The sequence below is a fragment of the Simochromis diagramma genome, unplaced genomic scaffold (genome assembly GCF_900408965.1).
Source record: "Simochromis diagramma unplaced genomic scaffold, fSimDia1.1 OVJJ01000123.1, whole genome shotgun sequence".
Taxonomy (NCBI): domain Eukaryota; kingdom Metazoa; phylum Chordata; class Actinopteri; order Cichliformes; family Cichlidae; genus Simochromis; species Simochromis diagramma.
In genome coordinates, this window is record NW_024386778.1 from 4,758,688 (window position 1) to 4,784,826 (window position 26,139).

General features: G+C 39.8%; 1 protein-coding gene across 4 annotated transcripts in view; it reads right to left on the reverse strand.

Moving 5' to 3' along the window:
- ntm (neurotrimin) overlaps positions 1-26,139 on the reverse strand; it is a 471,010-nt gene that overhangs the window by 49,492 nt on the left and 395,379 nt on the right. For all 4 annotated transcript variants that reach the window (XR_005693468.1, XM_040013481.1, XM_040013490.1 and 1 more), the window contains one exon: positions 14,108-14,340. Coding sequence is in view for 3 of the 4 variants with exons in the window: in XM_040013481.1 (XP_039869415.1) it covers positions 14,108-14,340 (233 nt within the window). In the remaining variant the exon portion in view is untranslated. The remainder of the gene's footprint in view (positions 1-14,107; positions 14,341-26,139) is intronic.

A 26,139-nucleotide genomic window follows, 5' to 3' on the forward strand; every position in this document is an offset into this window, starting at 1 on the left:
AGAAAACTGTGGAAGAGAACCAGAAATTAATGATAATTAATGATTAAATGCAGAGTGCTGTATAAGTGCATAGTAAGTGAAAACAAGACCCACCAAAAACCCATAATGTCACTGTTCATTTGCTATCTTATCAAAGGTGGGAGGAATCTTGGAATGGGCTTGCCACTGTAATCACCCCTCAGGATGCTAAGCTGACCAACCAAGGAGACACCTGTCACACCCAACACCCACCCCCAAAGAAGGGGCTGGCTGTCACATTATTTGAGTAGAATATAAAAAAAATATGGACCTTAGTTGAATCCAGCATGGGGTGGCTCCTTAGATGAGAACATACAATCTGCACATACCTGCAGATTTGTGTCCACAATTCAGTGGGCTAGACTAGATTTTTTACAAGGGTCTGCCCAAAAACCCTAGAGTTGAAACAAACAGATGATCAGTGTGGTCCAACTGGGGCAAATGTGCTCTGCCAAAGTTCACAGAGTTCACAGCATAGCCTTGTGTGAAAGTGGATACACAGCTTGACAGACTGAGACAGTAATTTAGATAAAACCGTTGGCAAAAATGGAGTCCTAGTATATACTACAACTATCAGGAAACCACTTTTGAGGTAAAGTCAATTGAAAATGCTTAAAGGGGGGGATACGAAAGTGCACCAAGGACAATAGCCAAGTCTGATGGGGGTCCAAAGGTCCAGTCCTGTGAATTATAAGTCTCTAGAAACCTTGCAGGGTAATGTCAGATTACCCTTATTCCTTCTAGGACTACAAGAACTGCAAGATTTTCTGAGTTGTAAGTGTATGAGGATTGGTCTGGCAAATAATGGTATGAGTTGATAGCACTTGTGGAGTTCTGGGTTCTGACAACCCTAAATGTACGTCTTTCAATCTCTGGATGCAACTCAGTTGTTGCAGTAGGCCCAATATGGTCACAGAAATGTGCTGCTGAAGGGGAATCAAGAATCTGGGGCTATGAGTGCACTATAGCATCAAGGGCCAGAGTGGATTGTTGGCGATAGTATCAACTTTCTGGACACAGACGTTGACCCCCAGCCTTCCAAAAACACATCAAATCTACTCGATCACCTGAGAAAGCTTCCACTCTCCAGTATAATGTAGGAATGTTTAGCTTATTTTAGAGTTTAGAAATGTGTTATCATAGAATGTAGAACTACTGTAGAGATACTGACACTGCCCTCAATATAATAAAGACCTCACTGTGTCGTGAACTTAGGAGTAGATTGTAGGAGACCCCTCCCCCACTTGAACTGTGAAAGTAAAACAGAGAGGAGTTAATGCTGAGTGGAAATTCCCCAGAGAATGTTTGGGTGGGGGTCTCAACATTTGTAACTGGATAACTGTGGTCTGGAAGGGAGAGGGGTTTTATGACCTAGGGAGTCACCTACACCCACAGTGTTTTAACTGTCACGCACACACATCCACACGCACACTCACTCATGTGCACTCACAACACACAGGTATGCGTACACAGTCACTCACAAGCACTCACATAGACACGCGGAAACGCGCACATGTAGGCATTCATGTGCTCGTGCACATAGACACAGACAGAGTTTGCAGCACACCGTGGGGGGTTTTATGATAGGGTCGCTGATTTCGCAACAATAAATAGGCACAAACTCAGGGCATAAACATGTTTTAGGATTTTAAGTTTCAAATTTTATTGTTGTCATATACAGGTAATAATGACAGACAACTACTGGCAATGAAATCTTATGCACAGAGCCCCCTCAATACTGCATATAAAGAAGCAAATATTGCACAGAAACAAACAAAATGAAGGTTTTGGAGTAACCTGTTTTTGTTTTGTATTTTTCAGTGTAACCTAATCAAAGACTCGTCATATCAGATTGAGATGCTTTGACAGCCATTCATACTCAAAAACTCTCTAGTGTGGTTGAATTAAAATAATTTTGCAAATAATACCGGGCCAAAATTTGTCCACAGTGATGTGAAGAACTCATTGCCAGTTATTGCAAATGCTTGATTGCAGTTCTTGCAATCAAACATTTGCAATCAACATAACCAGCACAACCATTACTAACTTTAGGGGGCAATTACTTTTTACACAGAGCCAAGTAGGTGTGGATATCTTTTTCAGATTAGGTCAATACATCTCAGATGCATTACTGACTGAAATTATGTGGCGAAAAACACACAATAAGTAAATGAAATCATCATTTAAAAACTGCATTTTGTATTTACTTGGGTTGACTTCACTTAATATTGAAAATGTGTTTGTGTGACAAATATGCAAAAAGTTAAGAAATCAAGAAGGACACTGTATCATGACATGGTCCCACAGAGTATGTTAGCTCACAACACAGCAAGGGGATTCACAGTTGATACTAAAGAAGAACAGAGAAACAAAAGCCAGGAAAACAGCAATCCTTGGAGGCCTTACAGAGAAACACCCAACGATGAAAAGGTAAGTGGACTAATTACAAATCAACATATGCTATGCCTGACTCAGGTAGAGATCAAATGATCAGTGATTACATACCAGTACAGGTGCTTTATAAGTAGGGCATGACCGCACAAGCTGGTATCTTAAAGAAGCATCCACGTGCTCTAACAGGAGAATGAAACCCGTATCTACGGTATATGAAATATATGGCAAGATAGTTTTGATACGATAGAGAGTAAAAAACAACTCCCAAAAAATGTTATTAGTTTTAGGGTAAGATAAGAATGTAGTGGTAAATTTAATGTCCACTAAAGTAATCAAAATAAACTTTGGCCTCAATTTCAGATAAATCATGTAAATTTTCCATTGTTGCTCCACACAGTGTGCCAAGTAAATCCTTTAATTATCTCAGAATTGTCAGTGCATCTTATGTGTGCCTTATGTATTAATTCTGGTTGTGCTCACTGACGTCAAACCTACGGAGCCCTGCAGGGGACATGGGAGAAAAAAAATTAAGACGGACTTTTGCGAGATCTCGCAAAAGTTTTGCGAGATCTCGCAAAACAAACTCGGGATCTCGCAAAAGTTTTGCTTGATCACACAAAAGTTTTAGCCGCATTGTTCGAAGCCGACCTGGAGGTCGAGGTACGATGTGCCGGGAGAGCGGTGTTCCTCCTGGCTGTAGTAGGCCTCGACCTCCCGTTAGCTTTGAGATGGTGGGTGTCAGATCTCCGAAAACGTCTTGTAATGTCTTGTAAACCGAGCAGATATCTGCAGAGGTGGGACCAAGTCATTGTTTTGCAACTCTCAAGTAAGTCTCAAGTCTTTATCCTCAAGTCTCAAGTCAAGTCTCAAGTAATGTCAGGCAAGTCAGAGTCGAGTCTCAAGTCACTGGTGTAAAAGTCCGAGTCAAGTCACAAGTCTGAAATTTTGAATTTCAAGTCCTTTCGAGTCATTAAAAAAACGAAAAAAAGCATGTTGCAGTTATATGCTAAATGTAAATATTAGACCATGTAATTTTTAAATCTGTGTTTTTCTCAACACATGACAAAATAGTGAACTTAGAAAATATACACAAATTGTGAAATTGCACCTCTATAAAATGCAGCTCAATTAAACTTAGCTCCAAGAATAATTTTCACCGACATTTCTGAGATAAGCTGCATGTTATTCTTGGATGCGGTTGTAGGACCGGCTTTAAAATCGCATGACAAAAATATCATACACATTAAAAAAAAACTGCATCACCAACGTAGCCTGGAAAACATTTGCTAGTTAGATGAAGTCAGCTATCTCATTGTAGCATATTTATATGCATATTTATAATCATACGGTTCTTGGAGTGAGTGCATACACTCATGAAGTTTAGTAACTTCAGGTCACTGCAACAAGCCCAGGTACAGTTTACCGACGGATGGGTACAGGACCTTGAAATGCACCGTGTAGAACGAAAGACCATCGTACATATCATAAGTTTACCAGTCTCACAAATCGTCGTCATAAATACACATTCGTTAACCGTTTATTAATAGGACCTTTGAGCTCAACGATAATTAATTAGTAGTGGAAATAATTTCTGGTACGCATCACAGAAATGTAGCAGTGACAATAATATTGTATGCTGTAATCGTACTGGGCAATTAGTGATACAAAACAACTGTTTTACCCTGTGAATAAAAGTATATGTTTTTGTCAATGTACTATAATAACAGAAGCGAAACACAATATTGTGTCAGGACAATTCACTATTTATGCACAATAAATAAAGGAGCATAGCGCGACAATTTCTGTTCAGCGCCAGACTTGCTTGTAACCTATATCACCAATTATGTTATGAAAATGACGTAATAACTACAACAGCAGACTGGCCTTTGTGGGAATGCTTGGAGCAGACTAACCTGTGAGCTGGAGAGTTCTGGGACGTTATATTTGGTCTTTGAATGGCTGCAATCCAGGCCATCCGTCGCCTGTTTGTCACTTCGGAAACATGGCTCCAACAATTTCTCTTCAACGACGTAATCGGATAACAACCGATCTCTTTACCCGTCGGCTTCCCGTGGCTGTCATGCGACCGACTATTGCAGTTAATAATACAACGGCTTCTTGCCATTTTTGTGTTTCTTTTTATCGCTGTGTAACTGAGTTCAATTGAAAGCCTGCGTGCGCTAGTACCTCTTGCCACGAGTTCCCAGAATCCTTTGCGGTTCTACCCGTGAATGACGTCACATTTTCAATCTCTATATAATATGCATGTTAAATTTTATATTTGGGGTGAAATATCAAGTCTTTTCAAGTAAACCGGTTCAAGTCCAATTCAAGTCCCAAGTCATTGGTGTAAAAGTCCAAGTCAAGTCACAAGTCTTAGAAAATTTTTTCAAGTCAAGTCTAAAGTCATAAAATTAATGACTCGAGTCTGACTCGAGTCCAAGTCATGTGACTCGAGTCCACACCTCTGGATATCTGATGTTTACACAACTACATTCACGCCTCAAAATATCTTAAAAGTGTATTTTGTGACCCAGAAAGAGTAACATTACAACTAAGTAGCTGCCGCCATTGTTGAAATTCAACTTTTGCGAGATCTCGCAAAAGTTTTGTGAGATCCCGAGTTTGTTTTGCGAGATCCCGAGTTGGTTTTGCGAGATCTCGCAAAAGTCCGTCTTAATTTTTTTTTCTCCCATGTCCCCTGCGGGGCTCCGTACAAACCCATTTTATGTGGTACACAACGCTGAAAAATCTGTCAAAAAATGCTTTAGTATGACTTTGGTAAGCTACGAAGCTGCACTGCTCGATCGATTGTCGGAGCATTGCGGCTACTGTAGTCAGGAGCCTAACAGAGTTAGAAGTTAGCAGGAAATTAGCTTGCTAGTTTCCACCTAAACATAATATACAATGTTCTGACTGAAGAATTTCTGAAAAATTAAAAGATACAGCTCTGCTATTTAGCGACACAGCAGTTAGCTTAACATAAACACAGTGAAGCTGAAGGATCAATGCTAACTTTTTTCCACTCGATAAAAGTTAATGCAAGGGTTCCCTATGGTTAGGAACAAATGCAATCGCATGGCAGGATGCTGTAGATGGACCAAACTTCAGTCAAGAAATCAACTGAGATAATCCATCCATAATACGAGGTTAGTCATTAATACACTGTAACAACATGGGAAGAGAGCAACTGTTCAATTCAACATTAATGAATCAATGGTACGGAAGTGGAGGAAGCAAGAAGAGCGAATTGAGTAAAGTTTGAGTTATCTGAGTGTTTTGTTTCGCTTAATGCGCCTTATAATACGGTGCGCCTTATGTATGAAAACAGACCCGTTCATCGACAGTGCGCCCAACAAGGTCGACCCTTTGCTGAGTAAATAGATTCACAATCTGTGTAGAACTTGGTCTGGCAAAGAAAAAGTTTCACCCACACACATTACAGTGTTGTGTAGGAATTATAAGTGATTCCTTTTAATTCATGTAGAGAGTCCAAAGTCCAAAGTGTTCCCAATGGTAATAGAAGCATTAGCAGCCTGAATCGAGAACCCTAAAACTCTAAGAATGGCTCTAGGAGATTCCAGAAACATCATCAAAGGTCTCTGCTCAGATTAGTACAATCCTAGGAATATATATAACACTGCACAGTACACCATATTGCCAAAAGTATTCACTTGTCTGCCTTAATACACATTAACTTGAGTGGCATCCCATCCATAGGGTTTAATATGATGTTGACCCATCTTTTACAGCTATAACAGCTTCAACTCTTTTAGGAAGGCTTTACACAAGGTTTAGGAGTGTGTTTGTGGGAATTTTTGACCATACTCCCATAAGCAGATTTGTAAAGTCTGTCTCCATCCCAAAGGTGTTCTTCCCAATTGTTTCCACCTTGTTATAATACTACTATCAGCTAAGTGTGAAAATTTAAGCTACCATGCTGGAATTCACTGTGCTCCTGAGAGCAACCCAAACATTTTGCACAAATGTTTGTAGAGACAGAATGCATATATATCCATCCTGAGTAAAAAATGGAATGCTATAGATAATTTCACACATCTGTCCATACTACATACTACAAAAAAAGTAGGAAATCTAAAGCAGATTTTTCTTTAAGTCTTTTTTCCAGCTTAAATTATATATCATATCATGTATACAAAGCATATCATATCATATGTAGTTTTTTTTCACAATATACCTTATTGTGTGAAATATAAATAAATAAGAATGGAATGATTTGCAAATCTCATAAACCCATTTGCAAATGAACACCGAATGTGTTTAGTCCAAATGTTTAAAGTGAGAAAATGCTTCATTTTTAAGAAAAATATTAGCCCATTTTGAATTTCATGAACTGGGCTGCCTCTGGTCCAGACTTTTCAACAATTGGGTAATTGTAAATTAATGATATCGTGAGAGCATCTGCTAATGAGGCAGATGACCGCAGTCTGGTGAAATTGTATCATGTTAGGAAAGTTGCTTTGTGTATATGTGTCTTAAATTGGAAGGGTGACTATGTCATTTATGTCAGTAAATAGAAAAATAATTTTACAAAAACAATTCCAGGAATCTCAAGATTTTTGCTTTGAAAGGAAGTTGGGTGTTTGGCATGATGATCTGCAATTACCGTAACATGGCCAGAAAAAAAACATCACAATAATCTTGTCCAAAGATGCAAAAACAATCAGATTTGGCTATAAATTGTGGTGATGATTTTTATTCAATTAAGCCATATGATCAAGGGGAAATATTATTAAGTTAGTTATGTTCTTATGTGCAGAGGGGTAGCTCATGCAAGTTTATCTACTGAAACAAGGGTAAGTTTGTTCACTTATTTACTATATTCTACTTCAGCATTTTTATTCAGTTTTTCATGCCCTTATTCTTGTCAGGGTGGATGTAAAAAAACAGACGATGATATTGATAATGTCATTATTTTTGCAGCTATGCAATTATGGATGACATGATGATGATAATGATGATGCCGTAAAAGTAACAACTCTAAAAAGAACTGTATTTTACCGTCAAGGGGATGCTCTGTACCTTTTTAATGCCTTTTCAAGTGTTTTTGACTTTGCTTAAATTTAATTTATATTATAATTTAATCTTTATTTAACAAACATAGAATCGCTTTTAACTTTTAACTATACAAACTAAGTAATTTAATGTGTGGTATCAAAAGGTATCAAATTTAACATGTTATATTCAATTTCTATAAGACAACTTTGAAATGTTATTCCTTTCTACCTCTGCCAAGATAATGCTTTTGTTAACGTGTCATTCTGTGTATAAACTAGGCAATTAGAATTCATTCTAAACATTTCAGTTTAGAATGAATTCTAATTCAACTTTGTGGGGTAGTTTTAACAATTCATTAAAATTTGCCTTACATCCATCAAGGTCTTCAAGCTCAAAGGGGTGGCCAGAGCTCAGGAGGTCATCTACTAATTGGAAGGTTGGTGGTTCAGTGCCTGGCTGCTCCAGTCTGCATGCCAAATATCCTTGGGCAAGACACAAGGTTCTCTGATGCATCCATCACATCCATGTGCAGTATTTTAGATGATTTCCTTAATGATTCACTGGTTGAAAACTGACTAAAGCCCTAAAACTTCGAAACTGTAACCCTTATAAGTGTGTATTGTCAAAGTACAGAAATTACTGCATATAGATTTAAAATGCCAGGCCACATTTGACCTCTGACAAGCCCAATACACTGGTCTGATGGTCAAAGTAATAATAATGCTATATGGAGCTATCTAAAACTTTCTTACTGCCATTATTTGTACTGGCAACATATTAAACTAGAGAATGATTTATGGGGATTTTAAATATTACATTACTTTGGACATCTGCCTTCTTTGAAATCAAATAAGATCTGTCAAGGTAGTCAGAAAAATATACTGTATTATAATAAGCTATATAAGCTGAAGTTATTAATGTGTAGTTATGTAACTGGTTATTATTACAAATGAATACCTATTATCCCTTACCTACTCTCATATGTATGTATAATCAACGTAGATATTTGCATTGCAACCTTGATCTGATTTTTATAGCACTAAAAGCTTTTTAGCACTTTTTTAAAGAACAAAGAAAACAAAATGCATATATGCAAAATACAATACTATTTCCTTATGAATAAAAGCTGCCCCAAAACTGAGCTGTCAGAGTGCTTCTTGTTTCTATTTATGTCATGGTCCTGAGTCTGACGAGTCAGTGTTTTGGGTTTCCTTATATTTTTCTATGTGCTTGTTTATTCTGTTTTATCCTTTGTTAAGGTTTGCCATTTGTTAGGGTTTTGTTCTGTGCCTTCTCCCACTTCTCTGTGTTCCCTCTGTCTGTCTATGGTGCCACACGGTCTGCTTGTGTCTGTTTAGCTCAGTGTCTTGTCGAGTTCTCTGTGTCTGCGAGTTTCCTGTTTTATTCTGAAAGTCTCTGTCTGATGTGAGTGTGTTCAGGTTACCTTTCCCCTGTACCGTCAGCTCTGATTTCTCCCAGGTGTGTTGCCCTCCTGTCTCTCATCCCCTTGATTACTGCTGTGTGTATTTAAACCCTGTGTGTTCTCTGCCTGTTACTGGTTTGTCTGCGGTCATGTCCTCCGGTGCCCTGAGTAATTTCCCTGCATCTGTCTGAGTCTCTCTGTTCCTCTCCACGTTTGGTTATCACTTCAGGTTTGCTTTTTAGTTTTCCCTGTTTAGGTTACTCCGTTCTGTATCTCCCCTCCCCTGCCTTGTGTATTTGTTCCACCTCCCTTAATAAAGTCTCCTCACTACAGAAGTGCCTGCGTTTTGGGTCCTTAAATAATTCCACATGGCTCGCCTCGACAGCCGTGACAATTTATTTTAAAAATGATCTCTTTCTGTACCTACTCACTTATTCACTACTTATTTTTTCTATACTAAAGGTTACAAAACATGAGAACTTGAGGATGACCTGCATTCAGGGAGTTATTACTTTCCTTCCCTATGTTGTTACTTTAGGGAGTGACAGCAGAAGCAACAGCTACAATAACTCCACACACTAGTGGGACTGACCTTTACTGTTAATGTTTTTCTCAGCTGCCACAATGAAAAATTTCTCCTGCTTTTGCTGTTGCCAAGACAACAGTGAGTTATGACTATATCCAAGTTTTGGTTTTTCCCAAAGTTAAAAGCTTAAAGCTGATTTATGAGGAAATGAGAAAATAAATATACAGTTGTGGTCAGAAATTTCTAATGGTATGAAAAACTGTTTGCCTCTTACTGATTTTCTATTTATTTGTATTTTTGTCATACTTAAACATTTCAGATGGTCAAATGTAAATATTAGACAAAGATAACCCAAGTAAACAGAAAATACAGTTTCTAAAGCCCCTTTTCCATTAGTCCCTACTTGGATTGACTCGGCACAGTTTGCCACCTGGTACCTGGTACCAGGTATTTTTTTTAGTATCTGTTCACCCAGGGTTCCAAGTGACCCGAAAGGTGCAAAAATGTGACATTGCCAGACTGCATGTCAGCAGGTATGTTCTTGCTTTGACAGTGAATCCGAGTAGAGTCGTGGCGATCCGTGGCGAGTCGATTCAAGTAGATACTAATGGAAAAGGGGCTTCAATGAGGGGCTTTAAACCTACATAGCCATGTGTGAAAAAAAGTGATTGTTGCTGAACAAAATTAGCCCAAGAGCACAGCAACAACTCATCCAAGAGGTCACAAAACACCCCAGAACAACATCCAAAGACTTCTAGGCCTCACTTGTCTCAGTTAAGGTCAGTGTTCATGACTTCACCATAAGAAAAAGACTGGGCGAAAATGGTCTGCATGGGAGAGATCCAAGACGAAAAGCACTGCTTCTTCACTGCTTAAAACTCTGGATACTGTAGCTCATTGAAGAAAATAAGGACAGCCCTAGTTTTCTCTTCAGCACTGTAGCCAGGCTTACAGAAAGTCAGAGCTCTGTTGAGCCAACCTATAAGTGCTATATAAGAACCAGTCCATTTACCATGTCTATGATCGGTGGTTGTTGATCAATGGTCATGAGAATTTGCATAATTATGATGAAGGTAACCTCCAAGCCCATTGTTCCTTCAGTGGTCTGGTTTCAGTCATTTTGCAAATGTACTGTTTATAAGATTGGGGAAACCTGCAGTCAGCTGAGACTAAAGAAGTCACTTGGATGAGTGACGAAACTTTTCTCCCACTGAAAACACTATGTCCAGATGAAAAGAATCAACCGTTGGAGATTTACTTACCTGGATGATTGAGAATGCATTAAGAAGCTTGAGTGAAGGTTATAAATGATCTTCTTTTGAGCTCTAACAGTGGACTCTCTGTGCTTGTTCTGGTAGACCTTAGTGCAGCGTTCAATACAGTTGACCATTTGAAAATTGAATTTTTGGTTTTTATTTGTTTCTTTGAACTGTTCTTTTTCCATAATCGAATGACTGTACGGGATACATCTGTATTGAAACTGGGTTCATTTTAAATTTATTTTGGATTTTTTCTAATTGAAAAAGTGTCAAATTTAAACTCATATTCAGGTAAATCTTAATAATTGATGCTGACAAAATCAGCACCTTCAAGTTCAACTGAATTTTCCACCTGCCCACATGGACAAGACCAATGAAGGAGGACTTCTTAAAAAATTGGCCTCAAATCAACACGTAGATGGTTGAAACTTGGACGCAACTGGGTATTCAAACATTACAATGATCCTGAACACACATCAAAACTGGTTTTGGGCAGGATAAAGAAGGTTATCCTTCTGAAATGACCTTTGCAAAGCCAACTTCAGCCCCACTGAAATTTGTGGTCTACGAGGAAAAGATAGGTCCACAATAGGAAACAACTAATTTATATGAACTTGAACTGCCACTATGCCAGAAGCTTGTTGATGGCTACCAAAAATCTTAGCTTAGGGACATTTAACCAGATACTAGTGAGGATGTATGTGTGTATTTAAACCTGTATGTACACTGCACAAAGAAATTCAGGGAACACTCAGAAAAGATCAGATCACATCAAAATAATGATGTCCATCTATACTGATATGGACTGTGTGTTAGGAACATAAGGATGCCACGTCATTTGATGGAAATGAAAATTATCAATGTACAGCGCTGTAATAGGAAGTGCTTCCAATGATATAATATTCATAAAGAGAAAAGGAGAGCCAGTTATAATTGTTAGAATTCTCTTGGTTTTTTTCATTGTTTTGACATCTGTAGTCAACTGCACACTCCCACAAGTCCAAGTGCTCTAAGACAAGATACCCAAAGCTTCCAAGCATATGTATCATGTCATTCTTGCCCCTTTGACCTGACCTGCTTGCTACATTGACTGTGCATTAGTAAGAAACAACACACATAGTTATTAATTACAATTATTAAGGGTGTCAGTTTAGCTCAGTGGGTGAACAGGCGACCATATGGTGTATGGCTGGAGAGCAGTAGGTCCAGGTTCAGGTCTGACGCGTGCCCCTTTGCTGCATGTCTTTCTCTTCCTGCTTTCCTGTCTTCACTTTCCCTATCCAAAAGGCCAAAAAATATGTAAGAAATTACAGTGGACGTGAGATATAATTATTATGTCATTATTCATTGCCTCACTTTGCTTTCTCATTGGACATGACAGAGATGTTGTTTAGGGGAGGTTATTCAAATACTGTTTAAGTAATCATGTAATAATGGAAGGTAATGATTATTCAGTTTATATATATATTGAACTCCCTGTGTCACCTGCTGTCCTGAGGCATCCTCTGCTCCAGAGCCTCTGCTTCTTATTGGGCCATTTTTTGGTTTGTGGTCTAACCTTAAGAGATAAATTTGATTCTTCAGCCTGTGTATCTAAGGATGATAAGTATCCAGATTTGTGGACTGCCTTGCAGTAGAGAGTTACATGGGACCAAAATGCTTAGATTTTTTGTGACATTGTTCTTTCTTCTGTTTATCTCATTATATAGATCCTTCTCTTACTGTGACTAATCTCTAACCCACTGACATTTTCATTCACTTTAAAATGCTAACATGCTACCATGTCTTGTTATTGCATCCAGTAATCCTTGTTTCAAATTATGTGTTGATCATTGTCACAGTAAGACAGATGTTCTTTTCTTTTGTTGGATTTTTTTAGTTTAGTTAATTTTGTGTCCTTGCTTGTCTGAGTGTGTGGTCAAAATACTCAATTAATTCCAGGTTACATAAGAATATGACATGCTTTAATGTGATAACTTGAAATTAATGCTGTACAGTCTGTTTAAACATACAGGCCAGTAGGCACTCTGTCAAAGATGAGGATGCACACATCCTCAACGTTGGTTTGAGCGGGGAGTCAAAGAGGCCATTTACGTGATAAAGGAAAAACCATCACTGAAACGAGGAGGGGGCTACATCTTTCATCAATGCTGTGATTGCAGTCATTCACCAACTCTTGATGAATGGTACTCAGTGGGTATTTGCCAATGGTCATGACAATGTGTATATTAATGATCATGAAGTTCACTTCACGACCTATTGTTAGCTAGTAGTGCTAGCAGTACTGTTTATGAGATTGGGAAAACCTGCAGTCAGCTGAGAATGAAGAAGTCACCTGGATGAGTAATGAACACTACGTCCAGATGATTGAGTATGCATCGAGAAGAGAATCAAGAATGTTTTTACATAATGTGCTTAACAAGTTTTAGCCGTTGCATTTTTAGATAAAAATCATTTATTTGTATGAAAACACAGAACATACTAAGTTGAGGTTGTTATGAGAAAACTTCCCTATCAAGTATGGTACTAGCAGTGGTGGTAGAATATTTAAAATTCAGTACTGACAGCACCAATGCTACTCATGGAAAAAAATTTATATTGCAATCCCCGTGACAGAGACACTGTTATATATGACATAAACTCACTGTCTATCTCTCTCTGTGTGTGTGTGTGTGTGTGTGTGTGTGTATGTATATATGTATATATATATATATATATATACACACACACACACACACACACACACACACACACACACACACACACACACACACACACACACACATATGCATGCTACATATCTGCATATCAAATAGCTCTAAACTGCCCCATTGCACTGTGTGTATACAATCCAATGCACCTCAATGTGTTCTGAATTCCATTAGGAGACTATCACAACTCCACACATCATTATAACCTAAGCATCTTAACACCTGGTATTCTCCATTAACCTTACCTAATATAGCGGATGAGAAACACACTCCCCTCTCATTCCTTGAGCAAGGCATTTGGCATCTCATTGCTCCAGTGGAGCGATGAATGAGAAAATTAGATTTAAGAGAGGCACTGAAGGCCTGTTTTGACTCTATATGTTTTTTTCCCCACTTCAGCTCTGCTTTGCTGGTGCTTTAGATAGAAGTCATAGATAGCATACCAGCAAAACAAGAAGAAAACAAAAAAAAATGGATGTGTGCAAGAGGTTCTAAAAATATCTTAGCTTGAAGTCACATTCAAGGAAGAATGGCTTAAAATTGCAATAGTCATGAACAAAAAAACTAATTTGCAGCAGGCATAAGTTATGGTGTCTGTATAAGTTCAGGAAATTAATTTTTTTTTATGATTACCAGAGACTCATTGCTTGTTGCACATTCGGAAAAAACAATAATTTACTAGAATTTCACATAGGACTCATTGTTGAATTTAGTATCATATCAGCAGCTGTAGCTGTCTTTATCTTGGCGTCATTACCTTGGACGAGGATGTGAACTGAGGTGGTTCTTGGTCGACTGCTTGTCTGGATTGCACACACATACTGTCCTTCATCTGTCATGTCCACATTTTCAATCTTGATGGTGAACTCCTCTTGATTAAGAGTCACCAAACTCACTCTGGGATCAATCGACCACTTGTCTTCTCCAGCATACAGTATACTTGACCGATTAAGCCATGCTGTGTGTGTGACAACATCCCCCAGTGCACACCTGTGAAGGAACAAAAACAACACTGAAAGTAGGGTTATTTTTAAGATTCAGTGATTTCCATGAGGGAGTACTCATGGAAATCACAAAAACATACTTTATATGATCAACCCCTCCCCAGTACGTATAGACTTATTTTTTTAAATGACAAATTTGTATTTATTAATTAATTTTTTCCCTGTTTCTTTGAATTAAAAACATGTACTCTATTGCATGCTACATTTATGATTCAAAAATGTGCTGATGCTTATAAAAGCTGAACTTCTGGTATGACACAGTGTAGAGAGAGGGGATTGTGCAGCTGAATTGAATACGATTACTTTTAGATTATACTAATAATAGTAAGCAAGTTCAATAGACACAATATGTGTTGTTTTTTATTTATTTATTAAGAATCACTGTATTACTTTTAAAAAGTAGTAGAGAGGTCCCCCATACAGAGAGACAGGCAACCAGTCATAACATAGAAACAGGAAAAAAACTAGAAACACAATTTCTAATGTGCATTTCATCATGTAATTGTGAAGTAATATTCTGATGCGACACGCTGAAATTGGAATAGCAATTATGTTCTCAGAAATGATGTAAGCTTAGAACAAGACTTATTTTCAATATGCAAATGCACTTACTGAGCAGAGTCAGGTTTCTTTTGTTGATCTACCCACACACTTTGTGATATTCAAAACTGATTGAAATAATGGGCTGAAACTAGATCGTTGTGGTCGGTTGCAATTACAACCGAATGCTTTCCACAGTCAAAGAATACTGCTTTGATACAGGAGCTGATGACTGATGTTTGAATGTTTCCATGGAATGACACATCTGCTGTATTTTCATAATAGGTGTTTCAATCCTGCTGAGAATGTACAAAGGCCAGAGCCATATGAAGTAAGTGACTTAATGGTTAAAAAAAGAAAATGTGAAAACTGCTTTGGGCTGCCAATTGTCCATCATGTGAGTTGGGAGTTTTAACTTTCAGTAGCCTCAGTTCTGCACTCTAGAGCTGGAAATTCAACATTTTAAGTGTTTTGAATGGTGGCAGTGTAACAGGAGCTCACTGCTTTGCAACTGAATGAATCAGCTCCATTTACGCTGTCACAGTTTTTGTTGCACCATCAGTCACTTCCACTTCAGTGGCAGCAGTAGGGTCAATGGCATCCTTGGGGCATTTATGGCACTATAGAGGAAAAGAGCAATAGAAAAGCATGGGGTGCATGTTCTTCAGTGTTGGCGCATATATGGCACAGTGTATAATCAAATAAAATGCACATTTTTTTATGCAATGTACACAGAAAAAATACAATAAAAACCCTTGTAGCATTGATTTAATATGATGCACTAATTTTGAAGTATGGGTTTAATCAATAATGGCCACAGAAAGTAAACTTCCTCAACCAGATTCTAATGCAGACATATGACTAAACTTTTCTAAAGAATCCTCAAAAACAGCATGATAGACACGCTTCCACTGTAGCTTCCCCTCAAGCAATTAAAGTAATTTACTGCCAAGAATTTTATGAATACATGCGTGAGTGGGTAGTATTATCTACTTAGAGGGCTCAAACTATAAAAGTACTAAATTAATATGAGTACATTTACATGCATTAGGCCAAAGGAAAAAAAAAGGTTGTGTTTAACACAGTTTTCAACACATGTATTTTTTTTTGCTTTTAACCTATCTTAATCCCAGTGTATAATGGAGATCAAGAGGCTCTCCCATAGGGAGAAACAGACAACCAGTCACACTCACATCTGTTAGGGTACGTGGTCTGTTGACCCAGTGTTTTGAATTAATGGTTTTTTGAATCTTTATTTGTCTTTATGTTCTCGCTGTATCTTATGTTTCCTAGTTCAGATTTCTTACGATCTTGAGTTTATCCATATTTCTAGTTTCCCATTGTTACCCATTTTTCCTGTTGTGCCTGCCACACAGTGTTTCCTGACAACGTCAAGCAGCAACCTGCATTTCTAATAATGCCGCTTCAAACTGGCTACAAAAATCAATCCCTACAGATTTCTATTTTAAAATATCCATATTTACAGCAACTACTGTTTACAGTCTTGTACAAAAGACAGTTTGTATGAGGCTGATTCTTTAAAATTTTGTCACTTGGACAAATAAATATTACTTTAATATAACATACAAAATTCTGTGCCTGTATTTGTTTCATTGTCTGCCAACTACTACTATAAGACCACAAGTCAAGCAACCACAAAGGGCAGACAGCTTAAGCTTTGGAAGGTTATCTGTATCACATATTATCATATCATCATGTCACCCAGCCAATAGCAGGAATAGGCTGAACAATAGCATACATTGATGTACTAGTATTATAAATTAATGACATTGTTTATCTTCATTTCACTTTTTGCCCCTGCATCTCTAACCTAATTTGTCTTGAAAAGGTTTTAACGAAAGTACAGAACTGCTGGCTAAACAAGTCATTAATGATCTGCTAACACTATTTCAATGTAAAAAAAAAAAGAAAGAAAAAGAAAAATTAATCATATTCACAATTGAAAATTGTCTGTTTCCTAATCTAACCTGAAGGCAGGTTCTGACACTGATTCTGGCACACAAAAAAACACACAAGGACTTTGATTTGACTTTTTTTCAGCGGTTTACAGCATTTAGCAAAAATCCTCACCATCTGAATTTTAAACAACTTAGTATTCTTTCTCTTTGCTTAGCAGTCAACAAGCTCTGTTTACACTGCCTCCCAAATTCAAACCCATGAGAAACTGTGCACTCATATTTTACCAGTGGGAGTGCTGCAGCTTTGAGTGCAATGAAAGGAACAAAGGACAAAGTAGAAAGGAAGTCAGAAATATGAGTCTTATTAAAAGACATTAATTGTGATTGTATACAGGAGTTCAACTCAAAGGTGGAAAGTGATTGCTTTCTAACTTTTAGTCCTCTTTTATTTTCTAAAAACATCAGAGTTTCCACCTAGTGGAAAGAAAAGAGTGAGATACTGAGGAGGATTTTTCCAATTTCCTACTCAAAGAGGAGTAGGAAAATGCCTAATCACATTTAACTCAATATTATAGCCATGAAAAAGTTTGCATGGTTTTAATGCAAACTACTCCACATGAGATATTTAGTCTTCATGCACAATAACTTATTTTAGAATGTGAGTATGCGAGTCAACATATACACAGAAGCTAAAGTCTTAATTTATGAACTCAATAACTAACAATAAAATGATGTATTCTCCTCTCATGCTGTAATACCAGGTGTAGATAGTAGATGTAGATGTTTATTTCTTGCTTCTTTTGGAAATGGGAAGTGTGAAAGGAGAGAGATAGCGGGGAGATTATTCACAAAGTGCACACCAAAATACCTAATTTTATGCCTGGATATTCCTCAGGTTCAAAAATAGGCAGTAGATAATGTTGGGTTTTATGGATTCATAAAGCCTGATACTATCTACAGCACATAACTGTATTATGTGCAGTTTTTGTGTCATTTATGACACAAAAACTGCTCCAGTTCACTCTGCTTCTTCTGCTACTTGCTGCCCTTCTTAAACTCCCTAGAGAAGTATTTTATTTATATTTTAACTAGTCTCTATGACCATGGTTATTTCATGCACGCGTGCACGTTGACCTCCAAAAATGAAATTACCATATTGTTTTAAGTGCTACATTCCCCAAAAACATCTAGGGCAAGGGGGTCAAACGTACATATATCAGTTATTAATGGCCAAATCTCCAGCCCTGCAAAAAATCCATACAGGTAGGGATAGGACTTTATTTTAATGGGAGCACCATGTGGCCAGTCACATGCAAAGACAGACACACATTTGTATTAAAGAAGAAAGGGGCGAAGACGTTTCAAGACAGGAAGTGCAGTAGTACAGGTCAGGTACACAATGCAAGTGTGTCAGAAAAAAGTGAAGAAACAAGCAAAAACATAAAAATGTAAATTTGTCAAGATTTACGGGGGGCGCTGGAGCCTATCCCAGCTGTCATAGGGTGAGAGGCGGGGTACACCCTGGACAGGTCGCCAGTCTGTCGCAGGGCTAACACACAAGGACAGACAACCATTCACACTCACTCGCACATTTACACCTAGTGGCAATTTGGATTATCCAATTAACCTATCCCCACAAGCTGCATGTCTTTGGACGGTGGGAGGAAGCCGGAGTACCCGGAGGGAACCCACATAAACACGGGGAGAACATGCAAACTCCACACAGAAAGACCCCGGCCTGATGGTGGAATTGAACTCAGGACCTTCTTGCTGTGCGGCAACAGTGCTAACCACCGTGCCACTGTGCTGCCTTAAATAATGATAATATGATAACTAATGGTATCCACTCAGCAGAGAAAACCATAATGACAGCTGTGTGTAGTATTTTTTTAAACTGTTTTGTAGTTCTTCTTTAATTACACAAGATTGCTCAATCAAAGCAAAGCAACATTACATTAGCAGAAAATTATTAAATAATATCTGTCTGTGTTGATACAGTTTCAGTTAGTCAATGCTCCACTGGACTCTGCTTTCTACAAGTAAAAAAGGACATATGCACACACACACACACATACATATATATATATACACACACACATACATATATATATATATACACATACATATATATACACATATACATATATATATACACATACATATATATATACACATACACATATATATACATATATATATATATATATAAATAAAACACCCAGCACGCCCCTGCGGGCGGTTTATCCTTCAAGCTCGGGTCCTCTACCAGAGGCCTGGGAGCTTGAGGGTCCTGCGCAGTATCTTAGCTGTTCCCAGGACTGCGCTCTTCTGGACAGAGATCTCTGATGTTATTCCCGGGATCTGCTGAAGCCACTCGCCTAGCTTGGGAGTCACCGCACCTAGTGCTCCGATTACCATGGGGACCACCGTTACCTTCCCCCTCCACATCATCTCGAGCTCTTCTCTGAGCCCTTGGTATTTCTCCAGCTTCTCGTGTTCCTTCTTCCCGATATTGCTGTCATTCGGAGCCACTACATCGATCACTACGGCCGTCTTCTTCTGTTTGTCTACCACCACTATGTCCGGTTGGTTAGCCACCACCATTTTGTCCGTCTGTATCTGGAAGTCCCACAGGATCTTAGCTCGGTCATTCTCCACCACCCTTGGGGGCATCTCCCATTTTGACCTCGGCACTTCCAGGTTATACTCGGCACAGATGTTCCTGTACACTATGCTGTCCACTTGGTTATGGCGTTCCATGTATGCCTTGCCTGCTAGCATCTTGCACCCTGCTGTTATGTGCTGGATTGTCTCTGGGGCATCTTTACACAGCCTGCACCTGGGGTCTTGCCTGGTGTGATAGACCCCAGCCTCTATGGATCTTGTGCTCAGAGCTTGTTCTTGTGCTGCCATGATTAGTGCCTCTGTGCTGTCTTTCAGTCCAGCTTTGTCCAGCCACTGGTAGGATTTCTGGATATCAGCCACCTCCTCTATCTGCCGTTGGTACATACCGTGCAGGGGCCTGTCCTTCCATGATGGTCCCTCGACTTCCTCCTCTTTTTGCTGCCTGACGTGTTCACTGAGCACGCTGTCAATTGGGGCCATCTTCGTAATGTATTCGTGGATGTTTGTTGTCTCATCCTGGACTGTGGTGCTGACACTCACCAGTTCCCGGCCTCCTTCCTTCCGCTTAGTGTACAGCCTCAGGGTGCTGGACTTGGGGTGAAACCCTCCATGCATGGTCAGAAGCTTCCTTGTCTTGATGTCAGTGGCTTCCATCTCCTCCTTTGGCAACCTTATTATCCCAGCCAGGTACCTGATCACGGGCAGGGCGTAGGTGTTGATAGCCCGGATCTTGTTCTTACCGTGCAGCTTTTCTAGCGACCTCTTCATGATTCCCATTTGCCTGTGGGATCCCCAGGTACTTGTAACTGTGCTCTATGTCTGCAATATTGCCTTCTGGTAGTTCAATCCCCTCAGTTCTGACTACCTTCCCTCTCTTTGTTACCATCCGACTACACTTCTCCAGTCCGAATGACATTGCGATATCATTGGTGTATATCCTGGTGGTGTGGATCATTGAATCGATGTCTCGTTCACTCTTGGCATACAGCTTGATGTCATCCATGTACAAGAGGTAGCTGACAACTGTTCCATTTCGTAGTCAGTATCCGTAGCCAGTCTTGTCAATGATCTCACTGAGGGGATTCAGGCCTATGCAGAACAGCAGTGGGGACAGAGCATCTCCTTGGTAGATCCCGCGCTTGATGGTGACTTGTGCTATGGGCTTGAGGTTGGCCTCTAGTGTTGCGCGCCACATCCCCATTGAGTTCCTGATGAAGGCTCTCAGGGTCCTGTTGATCTTATATAGTTCTAGGCATTCCAGGATCCAGGTGTGGGGCACTCAGTCATAGGCCTTCTTGTAATCAATCCAGGCAGTGCACAGATTAGTCAATCTGGTCTTGCAGTCTCGGCCGATTGTTCGGTTTACCAGTAGCTGGTGTTTTGCACCTCGGGTATTCTTGCCTATATCTTTCTGTGCCCCACTCGTTTATTGACCCATGTGCCCCTCTTCATCTTAGCTGCTATGATGCCTGACAGGAGCTTCCATGTGGTGCTGAGGCAGGTTATTGGTCGGTAGTTAGAGGGGACCGGTCCCTTCTGGGGGTCCTTGAGGATCAGGACTGTCCGGCCTTCGGTTAGCCATTCTGGGTGTCTCTCATCAAATAGCAGCTGGTTCATTTGTGCTGCCAAACGCTCGTGGAGTGAACTCCAGCTTATTAATCTAAAGACCCAGACAGAATTTTAATTCATATAAAAGCCTGACACCTACTATTGTCCACACTAGCTCGAAACTCAAAAACAAGTTTTATTTGTTGTTATGTATCATCGACCTGGGCCTTATTCAGAGTTTTTATATGATTTGCTGCTTAGCTCAGATAAAATAATTATTGTGGGTGATTCTAACATTCATTTAGATATTAAAAATAACTGTGACATTTAATCTGTCATTAAGCTCAATTGGCATTCTTCCAAAATGCAAAAGAACCCATCCACCACTTTAATCACACTCTAGATCTTGTTCTGAAGTATGGTTTTAAAAACTGAACCTTTAACAGTATTTATGAAATCCCAGTTTTTTTCTAATCTTTCCTAATAACATTTAAATTTACTCAGGTTGGATGGGCATGGTTTGACTCAGTTTTTAGAGTTTTCCATTAGGTGCTAGTACCGGGCACCAGGTAATGTTTTAGTACCTACTAAAGCAGATCTAGCATCTGAGATCTGAAAATGTTACTTAATCAGACTGGGTGCCACCAATTGGGTAGTCATAGGTGTCACTTGATGAGTCATGAGAGCGTCTCCTTCGCGAAAATCAAAATCGCCATTTTTGAAACCTGGCACCAAGGGAAATAGCTACAGACAAACCGTTTTTGCCAGAAAAAAAAAACGCCTTATACTGAGCAGGAAGTATACCTTTGCCTCAACGTATTCCATGGTTATGGCATTCGCATCGCAGACACATAATGTCATGGGACTTATGGCCATTTTGCTACAGTATAATGACCCCTCACACATTAGATCGTCTCGATTTAATTTTTATATAGACCTAGGCTGTTAATGAAGCCATAGAAAAATACCGTCACATCTCTTGTGATAATAATAATGTGTATGTGTTAGTCCCCATAGGGAAATAGTTCCTCTGCATTTAACCCATTCACCCAGTGGGCAGCCACCAATACAGTGCCCGGGGAGCAGTGTGTAGGGACGGTACCTTGCTCAGGGGTACCTCAGGGTAGCCGTTCAGTGGAGTTGAATCCCCGACCTTCCGATCATGGGGCCACCACTCTACCTACTGAGCTATCCCTGCCCCGGTCACGGTGGCCCCGGTGATGTACCTCACAAAGCTGTTTGGTCTTGTCAGCCATGTTTCTGAAAATAATCATTGGCAACTGGAGAAAAAAGAAAGCCACATGGTAGTAGTTGCTATGGTGATGTGCAAATGTGGCACACAGTGTATAGATTAAAAAGATAAAGATTAAAAAAAAACTGAAATTGTAATTAATAGACATTCAAAATATGCCAATATTGAACCATTTTTTATTTAGTTAGTATTAGTATTGGAGAGACTATTCAAATCAGTTCAATTCAGCTTTATTTATCAAGCACTATATCACAGGAACAGCCCCTGTTCCTGTGATATAGTGAATCAGGGGCTGCAAAAGTGACATAACAGTAAATGGTAATGGGCTGGTTCTTATATAGTGCTTTTCTATTGTACTGTAGCATTCAAAATGCTTTATAAGATTGGTTGGTAATGAGCCGGTGTCTGCCAAAATATCACCAATCATCTGTTTTCCATTTGTCATTCAATTTTTCTATGTATGACATTCTTTGCTCTGCATTGTTCAGCTTTCTTAAAATTAGGGTATTCTTTTTTTTCCCTTTCTGCCTGAGAGGGGAATGTTCTCTGCAGAGAACAGAATAATAAACAGAATAACATTGTAGTAGGTTTGTAAGAGAAACTCAGGAGAACTTTCTTTAAGCATGGCATCCCAGTGCACTTCAGAATAACATTTCCGTCCTTTATATAGCAGGTTTGTAAGAGAAACTCTGGAGAATTTACTATATTGTGTCATATATGTATTTGTCATTTGCTTTGGATTGATGCCTGTAGGCATTTAAACTTCACGAACATGCCTCCCTGCATTATTACTGCCACACCTGTCTCCCTCCTCTTAACACACATGCATAATCGGCGTTTTGGTTCTTCTGACTTCTCTTCTCTCCAGAGCATACCTCCATGTTTCCAGGCTCTATTCCAATCGTCCCTACTCCTACAGATCACAGTGTTGTTTGCAACAGGCAAAAGAGACTCCTATCTTTCATAGATTTCCCGTAGCTTCATGGCATGCCTCAGCAACTTTATGCCTCTGTAGTTACCAACAGCTCTACACATCCCCTTTGTTATTGAAAATAAGCACAAGTAAACTTCTTTGCCATTCCTCAGGCATCCCCTCACTCTCCAGGATTTTGTTGAAAAATATAGTTTAAAAAGTCCACTGCCCTAGCTTATAAAAATCTCCACAAGGACCTGATCTACTGTGGTGGCATGGGTTGGCATGTGCCACCCTAGTTTTGCATATGACAGTGTTGTTTATTAAAATGAGTTAGCATTAAACCTTTAAGCCTAGCTATAACTAACATTGAATATAAATTCTAAAACAGCATATATTACTTAATTAAAGAAAATTGGGAGGAGGCATGACCTGCAGGATCAGCAAGGCGCTGATCATAATATCCCTGCTACTGGCTCTCTTTTTCTCTCCCTCTCTCTCTTGTTTTGCCGGGCGGACCTCATGGTGGGTTCATGCCCTCAGCCCACGCCTTCCTGGATTGGGAACACCTGGGCCTCATCAGACCAGCTGATATTTAAGAGGGAGGAGGTCAGCTGTTCGACGCTGATTGTTGTGAAGACTCTAGTCAGTACACGTCAAGCCGAAGTTTCCCGTGCCTCCATTTCCGACGATAACGTGTGTTTCTGTGTCTCTAGATTCCCCGTACCCGTCCCCGTGTTTTCCTGTGTGGAGTGTGGAAGGAGCGACTGGTTGTTAGTGGAGAGAGAGGTTGGAGTGAACGTGTGTGTGATCCCCCTGTTTCCCTGGAGCCCTGCCCTTCACGCTTTGTAAATAACATGGGAGACCATGCAAGAGAGAATTGCAATAGTCAATATGGACGGTAACAAAACTACGAACAAGACTGGACGTAAACTGTTAATGTTACTTAGATGAAAATAGGCAGAACGGATGAGATTATTGATGTGAGATTTAAAGGATAGTGAACTGTCTAGGATGACACCAAGGCTCTTAACCTGAGCTGAAGGGAAAACTGTGGAGTTATCACTACTGAGTAAGCAATGATTTGCCTTCAAAAGGTTGGATTTAGTGCCAGTAAGGAGGATTTCAGTTTTATCCTCATTGAGCTTAAGAAAATTAGAGCTGAACCAGGATTTTGGAAGAAGGTGATAGGGAGGAATGAGGCCTGCAGGAGAGATGTGTTATCACCAGTGTAGGGACTAACGCGTTATTAAGTAACGCGTTATTAAGTAACGCGTTACAGTAACTACGTTATTATTGCGGTAACGAGCACGGTAACTAGTTATTATGCCAAAATCAGGAAAGCGTTACTCGTTACTGGGATTTAGATAGGTTCGTTATTCGTTACTTCGTGTGTTGCGTTTGACTTACCTCGGAAATCGGAACACGAACCTGGGAATAATGTCACACTCGAGTAAACGGCGTTCTGGTTAGCCTCGTTGGAGAAGTCTGGATTCCAATATGGCGATGCCCTCAAACGCTTGTTTTGCTAGCCCTCTACAAAAACAAATTACTACTAAACACATATGCAGCTCATCTGCAGTCCCGAATTTCTGAGTCCCGAGTACAAAGGAAAGCACCACGACTGCAGTTTCCGTGTTGGGCGTAAAAAGGGCACGTGACACTGTGACGTAAGCTACAATCATGGCGGCAGTCGAAGATGGTCCAGGCATGGGTTTTCTCTCCTGGAAATATTCACATTATTTCTCCTTTCTAGTGGTAAAAGACAGGAATATTGTCGTGAACTGTACTCTCTGTGGAGGTTCTAAAACTCTTTCGACATCAAAGACTAGCAATTCTAATCTGATGAAACATCTTCAGAAACAGCATGCATCTACCAACTTAGTTGAAAAAGAACCCGAAGGCAACGTCGGTGACTCTAGCTCCGTTGACGCTATTCCAGCAAAACAACGAAAGCTTGATTTCGGACAGCCTGCTGCACAGTCCATCACCCAGCCCCAGCTACACAGGCTGATTGCCAGGTATGTTGTGGAAGACATGAAACCCATCTCAACGGTTGCGTCCCATGCTTTCAGACAACTGATTAGTCATATACCTGTGCGAGGGAGAGCTGGGAAGGCACCATCCAGAAAGACATTTTCCAGTTTCCTAGACCAAGAATATGCCAACATGGAGTCAGAGCTCAAAAATACACTTGACATGGTAGAATACATCTCCACAACAGCAGACATTTGGACTGTGCATAATAAAAGTTTTCTTGGTGTGACCGCGCATTGGATAAATGCACAAAACATGAAACGTGAGAAAGCAGCGCTGGCATGCAGGTGATTTATGGGTCGACATACATATGACAGCATTGCATCTGAGCTGGACAACATTAACTCATCTCATGGCCTATCGTTTAAAATCACATCAACTGTAACGGATAATGGCTCCAATTTTGTCAAGGCTTTTAAAGTGTACCAGCCACCACCTGAGTCAGATGACTCTGAATCTGAGGAGGATGAGGTGACTTTTGTTTCAATTGGGGATGTGCTGCAGAATGGTGCTGATGATGCTGATGATGCAATTTCTTTACCGCCACATCAGAGATGTGCATCGCACACAATGAATCTTATCTCTTGCACTGATGTGGAGAAGTGGCTATTGTCTGAAGCTGCAACAAAAACCATCTACAGAAGTGCCACCACAAAATGTGCAGGGCTGTGGAACAAGGCCAGTCGTTCCACAGTGGCTGCTGAGATTGTGGAAGACATTATTGCAAAGAAGCTACTAGTACCTTGCACAACAAGGTGGAACTCGTTCTATTATGCTCTGGAGAGAATTTCACAGATACCTGTGGTGGAGCTGAACACAATCTCATCCACATTACAGTTGAAATGTTTCAATGAGAGGGAGCACCAGTGTATCAGAGAGTACTGTGCAGTCATGAAACCACTTACTGTGGCACTGGACATTCTTCAAGGAGAAGACCATTGTTTTTATGGC